This window comes from Saccopteryx leptura, chromosome 1, assembly GCF_036850995.1.
Source record: "Saccopteryx leptura isolate mSacLep1 chromosome 1, mSacLep1_pri_phased_curated, whole genome shotgun sequence".
Taxonomy (NCBI): Eukaryota; Metazoa; Chordata; class Mammalia; order Chiroptera; family Emballonuridae; genus Saccopteryx; species Saccopteryx leptura.
This window is the reverse complement of record NC_089503.1, coordinates 297,170,413-297,184,380: the sequence shown is the minus strand read 5'-3', so window position 1 is coordinate 297,184,380 and position 13,968 is coordinate 297,170,413. Positions and strand designations below refer to the sequence as shown.

At 40.0% G+C, this 13,968-nt stretch overlaps 2 protein-coding genes across 9 annotated transcripts in view; both read left to right on the top strand.

Annotated features, from left to right (window-relative positions):
- NR1H4 (nuclear receptor subfamily 1 group H member 4) overlaps positions 1-11,981 on the top strand; it is a 75,749-nt gene extending 63,768 nt beyond the window's left edge. For all 8 annotated transcript variants that reach the window (XM_066356882.1, XM_066356900.1, XM_066356890.1 and 5 more), the window contains 2 exons: positions 8,792-8,905; positions 10,781-11,981. In XM_066356882.1, coding sequence (XP_066212979.1) covers positions 8,792-8,905; positions 10,781-11,019 — 353 coding nt within the window. In that variant the 3' untranslated portion in view covers positions 11,020-11,981. The remainder of the gene's footprint in view (positions 1-8,791; positions 8,906-10,780) is intronic.
- A 916-nt stretch (positions 11,982-12,897) lies between these two features.
- The window catches only part of GAS2L3 (growth arrest specific 2 like 3), a 56,625-nt gene continuing 55,554 nt past the window's right edge, over positions 12,898-13,968 (top strand). The window contains exon 1 of the mRNA XM_066356861.1: positions 12,898-13,000. The gene's annotated coding sequence lies outside the window, so the exon portion shown is untranslated. The remainder of the gene's footprint in view (positions 13,001-13,968) is intronic.

The following is a 13,968-nucleotide window of genomic DNA, read 5'->3' as shown; positions in this document are numbered from 1 at the left end:
AATATTTATGAATTTGTTTCTCCCAGTGGATTTTCAGAGCATTGCCCCTTCCACACATCACATAAAAACCTGGTCTTGCAGGATGCCCTTTCAGAATAACTTTTCATTCTTATGCAAATATAACACATCCTTATTCCTATTGTACATTTAACTCCACAGTAACATAATGTCTCAGTGACCCTGTTTATGCCTACACACCGCTTTGAAGAATATAACGTAAAGTTTCTTTCCTTGTTCTCTGAAGACATACTCCTTTGTTTGCTATTGTTAAATCCTAATTACAGGCACAAAAAAATGCTGTCTCCTGAGATACGTTTACTCAGCAACGGTTACACTGTTTATGTTAATTGAGGCTTCAGAGCATGTATTTGACACAACCTGTGGTTAAGACGTTTCTACATAATTCTAGTGCATCAATTTCATAAAGAAATTGTTGTTTTATGAAAATTAGATTTTGAAGATGGAATCTTCATTAAAAAATAAGAATTATTGTATAATACTATAAAATATGATAGGACTAATATAAGCTTGCTAACACAGAAAGACTTTACATCTTAACATTGTGGCAATTAGAAATAATGTCTCACAAACTGAAGAAACTTGTTCTCTTAATTACAAATATAATTAGCCTCTAAAGTTCATAGTATTTTGTCACCTTTTTTGATCCCAGAACAGACAGGAATGAAATAGTTAATTTGGTAAGTGTTTATCAGGATGTCACTATATCTTGTGATTTTGCAATGGTTTGTTTTTACATATTCCATCTTGTTAGTATTCCTGAGGGCCCCTCAAGGTGGGTGCTATGCTGCTATTGTATAGATGGGGCGGGGCTTAGAGAAGCTAGATGACCTGCTCAGGGTCATACGGTTCATCAGCAGACTGCCAGGAGGCGAGCACAGCCGTTCTACACAAAGCCCAGCACTCCTTCTCTGTGTTGCACCTGCCACTTGCCTAGCTCTACCATTTGCCCAATATCAGCTGGTAGGGAATAGAAAGACCAGCGAGCTATGGTTCCTGCCCTTTGGTTGAGAGATAAAGTATAAGCACAGTTAGCAATTTAAAAATAGTTTTTAAAGAAATGATAAAATGAATAGAGACAGTGAGGTCAGAGAAAGGAGAAATTCTTATTAGAGTGATAAAGTCCTAGCTAGTTTATAGTCGCATAGTAAAGTATTCTGTGTGTAGTGTATTGTGTTCATTTTTCTGCTTTTTAAATATATATGACTTCACTGCTTTAGACTTGGAAACAAATGAAAACAGTTATAAGAACTGAATTTTCTAAAGAAGCAAATGTAAGCTATTGGTTCCAATACTTTCTTTGAAAGACAGGTGAGAAATGGAAAGGAAGAAATGACAGAATATTTACAAGGAAGGTAAATGCTTACATTGAAGTTTAGGATTCTTAACACCTCTCCTTTTGCTTTTCAAAGTGCTCACATAATACTTTTGGCATAGACAAATTTGGGGCTCAGATTGTAGAAAGAACATTTTTTTCAAAATAAGAGAAAGTATTAAAGTAATACAAGAGTCAGTCTTCCCATTGCATTCCCTATGGCTTTTCTATTGGTCCCATTTTGGTCATTAAGTATATATGTATCTGTCTCTTCCATTAATCTGTCAACTGCTTGAAGATTAGTCCCTGGCATGTATTAGATGTATTGAAATTGGTGAATTGTATTGAAATGAATCTGGAACTCAGTTGTCCAAACCCTGTCAATTCCTAAGCACAGATAAGGTCTAATTTGGTCAGATATCTTTTGGCCACTAAGGCTCATGGGAAGTGTGCTATTTATTAAGTATTTTCTATTGAAAATAGTTATTTTTGAATTGCTAATTTATTGGCAGTTTTTTATTTAAAGCCAACACTATGACACAAGTTACTTGGAATACAATGTAGCAGTTAATATAGAAGCCAGGGCCCTGGCCGGTTGGCTCAGTGGTAGAGCGTCGGCCTGGCGTGCAGGAGTCCCGGGTTCTATTCCCGGCCAGGGCACACAGGAGAAGCGCCCATCTGCTTCTCCACCCCTCCCCCTCTCCTTCCTCTCTGTCTCTCTCTACACCTCCCGCAGCCAAGGCTCCATTGGAGCAAAGACGTCCCGGGTGTTGAGGATGGCTCTGTGGCCTCTACCTCAGGTGCTAGAATGGCTCTGGATGCAACAGAGTGACACCCCAGAGGGGCAGAGCATCGCCCCCTGGTGGGCATGCCGGGTGGATCCCGGTCGGGTGCATGCGGGAGTCTGTCTGACTGCCTCCCCGTTTCCAGCTTAGAAAAAAAAAAAAAAAAAAGCCAGGGTCCAATCTCTTAGCACAATGTGAATGTTTCCTTTGACATCCTTTCCTCCTCCACATCTCATAATTATGTCACCTTTATCATAAGCAACTAGAAAAATGTAATATTGCCTAATTTAATATACATTTATTAATTTCCTCCCATGTCTCCCGCAGAATGCTAGTTACTAAGGATGCAGAGATGAATAAGAAGCATCCATGGAGCATGGTTTACTGCTCAGGCTGCGTGCCAGGCACTGGAACACAGCAGTTGGTTCCCACTCTTATAAAATGTATATGATATTTCACACTCCAATGGATTGGAGAAAAATGAATTGTGACAGGTGCATAGAATTGAACACAGAGAAAGGAGCAAGCAGTTCTGCTCCATTGTGCCAGGGAGAGCTCCAGAGAGAAAACTAAATTTGAACTTGGCCTTGAAACATGGGTGAAGTGTCTTAGCCAAACAAGGATCCTTTGTATTAAATGCACACTTGTGTAGCGTGTGCACGCGCACACACACACACACACACACACACACACCTCTGTTCTGTTTTTTTTTCCTCCAATTAAAACTACAAAGTTAATTAGGAAATAAAAAGACATTTACATTTAAAATAACAATTGCATAGTGTTAATTCTATTAAATGGTTATTCTTTCAAAAAATATTTCTGAAAAAATAATTTCTGTTCATTGAATTATTAATGTATCAATTACAGATATCTTTTTAAAAAATAAAAACAAGAATACATTTTAAAAAACAGAAAAGAAGAAACAAGGAAATAGACACATCAATGGTTTTTCACAACTTTAGATTATTTTCATAGTAGTTTTTGAGATAAAGTTAGAAAATAGCCCCCTCTTGTGACCAAAACTCAGATAATTGGGCATAAAAAGCCCAATTGAAGCAAACCTTAAGCCAGTCTCCAGAAAGAAGGAAGCATGAAAATGGGAAAAGACTGCCCCTTTAGGATGATATTGTTGTTACACTTCTTATGTTAGAAATTGCTGTTCAGAGAGGCTTAAAACACCGCTTTGTTTATACTGTTGTGGTTAATTTTGATTGTTGATTCTAATTCAAAAGCAAGTTTATATTTGATCTATCCTGTAGAAAAAATATTTTTAAAGTCCTTCTAATATCTGTTTTGTACATTTTCTCTATCTTCACTTTTCTTTACAACATGCATAAGATAAAAAATTATAATAAACATTTCAACATATTTTTTCCCCTAAAATTACCATATTTCCCCGTATAAAATGCATCCATTTTCAAAAACGTTTGGGTCTAAAAAGTGGGTGCGTCTTATACAGTGGCTGTAGTGTTTTTACTTGCATTTCCCACTTTTTCACGCTTGTTTTCGCGCTCATTGTTGCAGTGTTTTTTACTTGCATTTCCCACTTTTTCGTGCTTGTTGTTGTCTTTGCGCTCATTGTTTCGCACTTGTTACAAATATATTACATTAGGTTACATTTTGCCATTTTCTGCCCAGAAATGGCTCAGAACTTTTGTACAGTGCTGAATTCAAGTTAAAAGTGATCCAATTTGCAAAAGTGAATGGAAATCGTGCTGTTAAACATAAGTTTGGTCCTCCTTCAACTGAGAAATCAATCTGAGACTGGCTACGGGAAGAAGAAACCTTACTGAAAATGCCACGGCAGAAGAAGGTCATGAGAGGCAAGTCAGCAAGATGGCCTGATTTAGAGAGGGAATTGAAGATATGGATTGAAGAGCAAAGGGCAATTGGAATTCCTGTGTCCACAAATATGGTTCAGCATGAGGCAAGAAGAAGAATTGCTGATGGAAAAGAAGTTACTGATTTCAAAGGAGGACACAATGGTGCTTCAGGTTCATGAAACAGAATGGACTAAGCATGCGTACACACCAGACTTGCCCAAAAGATGCCTGAAAGCTATGAAAAGAAGTTCCTTGAATTTCAGCATTTTGTCATTCAATGTCGGAAGACACATCATTTTTAGTTGGGACAGATTGCAAATATGGACGAAGTCCCCCTTTAATTTGATGTCCCAAGTAACAAAACTGTTGATAAGAAAGGGGTAAAAACTATAACTGTGAAGACAAGTGGATATGAAAAGAGCCATTACACAGTTGTTCTAGCTTGTGCCAATGGAACCAAGCTGCCTCCTATGCTGATTATTAAACACAAAACAATGCCAAAATGGCCTGACCTGTGGTAGCACAGCGGATAAAGTGTCGGCCTGGAACACTGAGGTCACCAGTTCAAAACCCTGGGCTTACCGGGTCAAGACACATATGGGAGTTGATACTTCCTGCTCCTTCCCCTTTTCTCTCTCTCTCTCTCTCTGTCTGTCTCTGTCTCTCTTCTCTAAAATGAATAAAAAAAATAAAAATTATAAAAAATTTTTTTTAAAACAATGCCAAAAGAAGACATTCCTCGAGGAGTGATTGTCTACATTCATGACAAGAGTTGGATGTATCAGAATGGGATGAAGATATGGTTTTAGAAAGTTTGAGAAAGAGATCAGGTGAGCTCTTATACAAATCTACTCTATTGGTGCTTGATTAGTTCAGGGCACATATAACAAAAACACAAAGAAGATTGCTGCAGAGCAAAAAACAAAACTTGCCATCATACCTGGAGGCTTGACATCCCGACTCCAACCACTTGATGTCAGCATTAACAAACCCTTCAAAGCTGTCATGAGAGATGAATGGAACCAATGGATGAAGTCTTCTGGGGACAATTTGACACCAGCAGGAAGAGTGAAAAAAAAACAACTATAGGCCCTGGCCGGTTGGCTCAGTAATAGAGCATTGGCCTGGCGTGCAGGAGTCCCGGGTTCAATTCCCAGCCAGGACACACAGGAGAAGCGCCCATCTTCTTCTCCACCCCTCTCCCTCTCCTTCCTCTCTGTCTCTCTCTTCCCCTTCTGCAGCCAGGGCTCCATTGGAGCAAGGTTGGTCCGGGCGCTGAGGATGGCTCTGTGGCCTCTGCCTCAGGCGCTAGAATGGCTCTGGTTGCAACAGAGCATCGCCCCCTAGTGGGCACGCCGGGTGGATCCCGGTCAGGCGCATGCGGGAGTCTGTCTGACTGCATCCCCGTTTCCAGCTTCAGAAAAATACAAAAAACAAAAAAAAACAAACAAAAAAACCCCCAACTATAGGAAAAGTTTGCACCTGGATGAAATGATCCTAGGATAATATAAAAATTGAGATTGTTGTCAAGTCGTTTAAGAAGTGTAACATTTCAAATGCCATAGATGGAACTGAGGATGAGGCAATATATGAAGACAGTGATTTGTCATCAGACACAGATGTGGACAAGCTAATGGATGGGAGTTTGACAGTGATGAGGAGTTGTATGAATTTTATGATGAATAAAACTTGAGTTCAATAACTTTATGTAATACTTTTTTTTTTCAAATTTTGGGCCCCAAATTAAGGTGTGTCTTATATGTGGGAGCATCTTATGCATGGGGAAATATGGTATAGGCTGCAATTAGGTAACTAGTAGAGGTAACAACAGCTTTGGAAGGTGAGTGGTGGTTCTGAAAGACAAATAAGATAGGTCATCAAAGATGATTTCTAACAATTAAGTATTTTAAAATAAACTGACTTTAATATTATCCCCCAAATCCTCACATACTGTTTAAAATAATGGCACAGTCATGAGTTATTATTTTAGAAAACCACAACTTGTCAGTGTAGTCCCCAAATGCCGAAGACTGCCATTGTTTGAAAGTGTAAAAGAACAACATAACCAAGAAAATATAGATCTTAGTTTAGCTTAGCTACCTAGAAAAATACTGAGGCAAATCACTGATCAGCCATTTGTATTCATCCCTAGGAAATGACAGAATGTAAAAGCAAACAAAAAAAGAGTAAATTACCTTAATCTAAGCTCAAGAGAAATTGAGATTAATATGGAACAAATGTGTTAATCCAATTCTCCTGAATAGCAATAATAATAGCTCTTATTATTTGTTCTAATATTTATGGAGGGTTTACTATAAGCCAGGCACTCTATGTGTATTCTCCCATATGCTACTAGTTTTTTAACTCATCTTTCACTGATGAGGAAATGGTGGCTTAAAGAGTTCAAGGAATGTGACCAAGATCAAGTCATAGGTCAGATTTCAAACTCAGAGCTAACTACCTCTTAACCATCATGTTTGTTAAAAGCCAGGATTGGTACTCCCAGTCTCACATGCCAACCCTCTGCACTTTAAGTTGTATCTAGTTTGATCATGGGTATTCAGTTCAATCTGAAATGTCTGGCTAGAGGGCAGTCTTTCATTGATGTAATACCCAAGCTGCTCAACAAAGACACCATTGTTCAGAGAGACCATGGAAGTTGCTTAAAGAATCAAAAGTAAGTCAAAGGGGAGGACAGTGGTATTTTCACTAAAGAAAGAAATCCCAAGGATTCAGTTTGGGATGATTCTTTAGATTCTTCTAAAGGTGAGGGTTTAGAATCTGAAATCCAATTTTATCCTCACTTAGCTCACCAGAGTTTTATGGCTCTCGGTCTGGTTTGGGAAGGAATAGAGCAGTGCAGTCTGGCCCAATCCTAGGAACTCATGTTCATCTTAAATCCATAGGCCACATCACAGTCTTTATATTTTTTTTAATTTTCTGTCTCCTCATTCCCCTGTCAAAGCTTTTCTGGAGTAGATACATGCTCAGAACAGGCATCAAACTAACAGTTATTGAATAAGTGAAGAGAGTGACACAAGGGAGTCTTAACTTATGAAATGGAATAAGCTGGAGAAAGGAAAAAGGAGGATATTCCAAGTAGAGAGAACATGTACAGAAACTGGGCAATGTGAACTGTTTTGGGAACTGCAGAGTCAGGGCTGTGTGGTATGGAAGGTCAAGCTTAGTCACAGCTAAGAGCCAAGACTCTTGAGCATGCTAGCTTTCATTTGAATTATGGTTCCACCTCTCACCAGCTGTGTGTCTTTGCGCAGTTATATAACCTCTCTGTACCCATCTCATGGAATGTTAGAAAGATTAAATGAGCTACAGCATAAGAAGGTGTTAGGAACAGTGCCTAATATTTCGTGAGTACTCAATAAATGTAAATATCATGTGAGTAGTGGGTGGTGGGTTAGGTAGGGGACAGGTGCTGGAGTTTCTTATGTAAAAAGAAAGAACATTTATGCCAAAAGCCATGGGGAGTTTTTTGTTTGTTTGTTTTTTTTTTTTTTTTTTTTGTATTTTTCTGAAGCTAGAAACCGGGAGAGACAGTCAGACAGACTCCCGCATGCGCCCGACCGGGATCCACCCGGCACGCCCACCAGGGGGCGCTCTGCCCACCAGAGGGCAATGCTCTGCCCCTCCAGGGCGTCGCTCTGCCGCGACCAGAGCCACTCTAGCGCCTGGGGTAGAGGCCAAGGAGCCATCCCCAGCGCCCGGGCCATCTTTGCTCCAATGGAGCCTGGCTATGGGAGGGGAAGAGAGAGACAGAGAGGAAGGAGAGGGGGAGGGGTGGAGAAGCAAATGGGCGCTTCTCCTATGTGCCCTGGCCGGGAATCGAACCCGGGACCTCCACACGCCAGGCCGATGCTCTACCACTGAGCCAACCGGCCAGGGCAAGCCATGGGGAGTTTTTGAAGGTTCGCAGGAATTTGGGAATCTGGGTGTGATTTAAATTTTAGGAAGGTAATTCTGCGATGGGTAGAAGGGAACTAAACTGGAAGCAGGAAGGCCTATGAGGAGGCAGTCGCAGTATTCCAGATGAAAAGAAAAAAGACTTAGATTAAGTTAATTCTAGGTGTAGTGAAGAGGAGAGAGAGCCCCTAAGTGCGAGTTAGCAGGTTTAATCACAGGAGTTGCCACTTGACCAAGTGAGAGCAAGGCTGAATCTCACTTTTTAGGCAGGGGGCAATTGGGTGGGTGAGTACACCAATCACTTAGAATGGGAACACTAGGAATGGAATGGACTTGGAGGAATCTGAAGAGTTTAGTGCTGTACACAGTGTCTTTAATTCTGGACATGTTGAGTTTGAAGAGAACAGCCAAGTACCAATGCCTAGTAGGTGATGGATAAACAGGTTTGGTCCTTCAGAAAGAGATCAAAGAGATAAGAACTCTAACCATTATTAAGTAAAACTATTTATACTTCTGGGCTGAAGAACAATAATTTTTTTTAGTTGTGGAAGATGCTATCTATGTCTTGATTATAGACATTAATATTACAAAGTTTAACTGTCTAGAAAATGGTGAAGTTGGGAGATTCTTTTGACAATTCAGGACTATTATCATTTATTATCAGACAGTAGTGACTGAAACAAAGGCACTGTCCAAACAAAAGACACACAAATGATTGATTTAGTTATACTTTGAGGATTTTGTTAGCTGACCTACTTTGCCCTGCCTTTGGCTGGAACACATAATATATAGTCATTATTTAAATGTACACATATGGGTACAAATACTAATGTGCATGTATAGATATAATGTGTTTGTAATTTTACACTTTACAGTTATTTAACAACTGTACTATGCCCTCTGCAACTTTTCAAATCCCCCCCCCCCAGGTATCTCTGACGAATATATAACGCCGATGTTTGGTTTTTACAAAAGTGTGGCAGAATTGAAAATGACTCAAGAGGAGTATGCTCTGCTTACAGCAATTGTTATCCTCTCTCCAGGTAATTTCAATGTTCGATTTTATTTGTATGTGATTTGCTCAATTTTTTCTAGCATAGTCATAATAATGTTTATTAAAGCAAATTGGGAAAACACAGAAACATAAAAAAAAATAAAATGGCCTATAATCCCACTGCTTCAAATTAAACCATGTTTACATGTATCTCTTCTCAGCCTTTCTCTAAACCTCACATTCATTCAATAAATGCATTTTTAATACCCACTATGCACTAAACTTGGTTCTTGAAATTGGAGGATATAGCAGTAAAGAAACAGGCAGGTACAGTGACATGGAGCTTACTGCATTCTGGTAGGGTAAGGAAGACAATAAATGAAGAAACGACAAATTATTTTTGATAATTCTTGAGTTAATAAAATCCACAAAAATATAAAGATGGGATTATAAGGAAAGAAGTTTGCAGTACAATGTTATTTGGAATGTTATCTTAATTAGTGGTTGGAGAAGGCTTTTCTAAGAGGTTATTTGAACAGGGACCTAAATGAAATTACATACTTTTTAACATAATATAAAACATACTGTCTTTTCATTTAATTTTTAAATTTAAAAAACTTTAAAATTTTTAGTTGTTGACTTTAGAAAGAGATGAAAGAGAGAGAGAGAGAGAGGGAGAGAGAGAGAAACATGGATCTGTTGTTCCACTTATGCATTCATTGGTTGATTCTTGTATGTGCCCTGACCTTGGATCGAACCCCCACCTTGGGGTATTGGGACAATGCTCTAACCAACTGAGCTACTCAGCCAGGGCTCTTACTGTCTTTGTGTGTGTGTGGTTTTTGTTTGTTTGTTTTGTTTTTTTAGTGAAGGACAGAAGGAGGGGGTGGGGCAGGTGACAGATAAGAAACATCAGCTTTTCACTGCGGCACCTTAGCTGTTCATTGATTGCTTTCTCATACATGGCTTGACCAGGGGGCTCCAGCTGAGCTAGTGACCCCTTGCTCAAGCCAGCGACCTTGGATTCAAGCCAGCAACCATGGGGTCATGTTTATGATCCCACACTCAAACCGACAACCCTGCACTCAAGCTGGATGAGTCAGGTCAACACTTTGCCAATTCCTGGTCATGCCATACTGTCTTCTTTTAGAGCATAATTTTCTTCAAGAGTCTTTCTCCATGTCAGTAAAAAATTACAATGATAAAAGTTTATGGTAATGCATATATCATATTCCATTTTATTGATGACCAGTCTTTACTCATTTTTTACCAGATGTTTAGATATTCAGAATGTTTCCAGTTTTTTGTTGTTTTAACCCTTTGAGTAGTGAGTTTTTTGTTAACATTTTGAATGAGGACGTATATGAATGTTTATACTACTCAAAGGGTTAATGCTGAAATGAATATCTCTGTACATATTTTTTTCTTTTGCTTAATTATTTGGAAGTAACTCATGCCACATTTATAATTTGTGGCCTTAAACCATTTTATACATGATGTTAAGTTGGAAGCTGGTTGTTGTTTTGTTTTACCGTAAGAAAATTTAAAAAGAAGAAAAACATTTTGGCAGTACTTACTAAATTGCTGGGTCATATACCATATATGAATATATACCGTATGACCCAGCAATCCCACTCCTTGGGATATACCCACTGGAAATGATACTTATGTTCACCATAAAGGTTACTTTGAGGGAATTAATTGAAAGGGGAATTTAGGGAAGCTTTTGAGGGCCGTCCATTTTCTGCGTTTTGAACTAGTGATTATATATGTATGTGTGTGTGAAAAACTCAAATCGAATACTTCATTGCACATTTCAACTATACAACATGTATAAGTCATACTTCAAAAGGGTGAACATTGCTATAACTAGGCCAACCTTCTACTTTTTCATTCTTTCGTTTTATTTGAAACTTGGAAACAGACAGACAATATATAAAGGACAGAGAGGCGGTGGAGAAGCTGCAGGAACCTCTGCTGGATGTGCTACAGAAGCTGTGCAAGATTCATCAGCCTGAAAACCCTCAGCATTTCGCCTGCCTCCTGGGCCGCCTGACGGAGCTGCGGACATTCAACCATCACCATGCAGAGATGCTGATGTCATGGCGAGTCAATGACCACAAGTTTACCCCGCTTCTCTGTGAGATCTGGGACGTGCAGTGAGGAGCACCACAGCGGCGGGGCTGGCTCTCTCGTTTCCCCATGTTGTAAATCCTACGTGTAGCTTCCCTTTGTTTCATTTGTACCTGGTTCCACACAAGGATTTCGATGGATATTTATGCAGTAATTATATAATTCCCACAATTGTAAATAGGGGGCTAGGCAGAATTACTTTCTCTACTTTGTATTGTACATGGCTTCAGGGACTCTTTCATTCTAATTGGCATGCCCTGTTTGCCTAATTAAACTGATCATTACTTCAATTCTATCTGTTGAAATAGGGAAAATCTCATTTCGCTCTTCGTTTTCCCCTCATGGCATATATTTTATTAAACAGTTGTGTGCACTTCTAGCAACAAACTGAACACAACAGCAACAGGCTTTTATTTGGAAACAGAATTTGGAAAAATATACAAACTCTTATTTCTTTGAATGATGAATGACATCCTGTTGAGCCGGAGGAGAGGATTTACAAAAAGATAAACTCTCACGACACAAATGGTACATTTTCCATCCCTGGAGAAGTCCTGGTCAATATTCTCTCATTTGTAGTAGCCCTCTGAATACTTGATTTTCTTTGAAGTTCAAAGAGAATAGCATACAGAAAAGTTAATGATTATTATATAAACTATTCCCCCAGCATATTGGTTATGCTTTTAGGGGGAATATTTCTGTAGTCAGGGTCTTGAGGCAGCATTTGCAAATCCAGAGTATACAGATAACTGCCGGGATGGGGCATTCCCTTTTCTCTCTTAGACGTGCTCACTGTTGGTTTCAGTGCAATCATTTTTTGTTTTGTTTTGTTTTTTGTTTTGCTTTTGAAAACACTCCTTCAGCCGGGTGTACAGCTGTTGTATACTTCCCCAAAGCAGGAATTAGTTCATTTCCTTCCTTCATTGTTATACTGTTGCATTCTTCCCCCCATTATCCTTTGGTGAATACAATAAAACATCTTATATAAGTAATGTGCTTCTATCTCCCTTTCTCCTGAAGTCAGCCAGAATGGAGCTTGCTTAGCAAGCCAAGGGGTTTTGTATTAAAATACTGGGGCAACTCTGAAGTCCCAAAAATAGCTGGTCAGTGGAAAAGGGAGAGAGTTGGGCCTACATCCGTTGGATCACATCTGCTATAACAACAAAGGCTCAGATCCCCACCACTAAGTACAAGGTTCCTCTGCTAAACTCCATGGGAGAATACAAAGATGATTAAAACACAATACCTGCATGGAGGGGCTCACGAAGAAATACAGAGGAATGTTGTGTGGACTCAGCTGGGAGAGTCTCCTGGAGGACGTGGCACTTGCCCTGGGCTTGGAAGGTAGCCAGGATGTGCACGGGTCCCGGGAAGATGGAAGGGGATTCAAGGCGAAAAGGGTGTCAGGGCAAAGGAAGGGAGATGAGGAGTGTACAGATGTTAAAAGACCACAGTAACCTGGGGTTGGAGGAGAGGGTGCACAGCCCCTTTCTAAGCCTCACTCTCACCACTGTAAACTGAAGGCATCCGCACCTGCCATCTAAAGGGATTTAGCTGATGAATGACGAGCAAGTGGGAAGCTGCACCAGGGGAGAAAAGTAGTGAGGAAAGGACATTTAAGGCAAAGAAGTACGTATGTAAATGCCTGAAGGAGCAGATCCTATTTGGGGAACTGGGTGCGGTCTGCAGATCACAAGGCGTCTGTGGGGAATGTGGTGGTGGATGAGCTGGAGCTGACAGGGCTCTATGGACATGCAGAGCTGGGAGTTGATCCTGGCATCTGGGTTCATTCCACTGGTCAAGATCTTGTAACACTTCTCATGGGGAAAACTAATTGTGATACATTAAGAAGTACATTTCTGTCTCTGTAAAAAAAAAAAATAAAATACATTTTTGATCTTTGTCCCCAGTTTCTAACACAGAGTCTCTAAAACCGTTGGAATTTCCTGGGTGGATAAGAGCATCTTCATAACAAGCCCCTTTCAACTATACCTGCATTTATGCTAATAAGGTAACTGTCCGTGATGCTTTCAGATGGGGCTGGTCACCAGAGGAACCAACTGTGCTGTTCGGGGGCTGGGACTGTCAGCCCCACCCCAGACCTCTGGGGAGGGGAGAGGGGTCCACAGACTGTGGTCAGTCCCCAGCGATTAGTGATTTAATCAATCATGTTCATGTAACGGAACTTCTATAAACCCCCTAAATGATAGGGGCTGGAGAGCTTCTGGGTTGGTGACAATATCGAGGTGCTGGGAGGGTGACAGGATGGCTGGAGCATGGAAGCTCTGTGCCCTCCTCATCCTCCCAACCTCCACACCCCCTGCCTTACTTCATGCCCCTTCTATTTTGCTGTTCCTGGGTTGTATTCTTTATAATAGACCTGTCATAGTAAGTAAATTGTTTTCCTGTGTTCTGTGAGTCATATTAGCAAATTATTAAGCCTGAGAAGAGGGTCATGGGAACTCCTGGATTATAGATAGTTGATCAGAAGTACAGGTGACAATCTGACACTTGCAGGGGCAGTCTTCTGGAACTGAGCCCTTAATCTGTGGGGTCTGTGCTGACTCTGGGTGGTTAGTTAGTATCAGAATTGTATTGAATTGTAGGACATCTAGTTGGTGTAAGAACTGTTGCTGGTGTGGAAAAAAACATATATTTGGTGCCAGAACTGTGAGCAGAAAGAGTTCACTAATGGATGTTTTTGGTGAGATTTTAAGAAAAAGTGAAAGAATAAGAGATAAAGGGAAAAGAAACAGTAAGAATCTGTAATCAGATATCGTACCCTTGAAGAAATATGACGGAATTTGGTTTTAAGGTCAGAAAATGCATATTACTGATACAGAATATCACAGAAGCAGATCTACCACTAATTAGCCTTTTAACCTTGGGGGGAAAATTTTTTAAAGCTCTCTTAGACTCAGTTTCCTTATGTGTAAATGCAGACAATATGCAGTTTCTGCCTCACAGGGTTGGCATGAA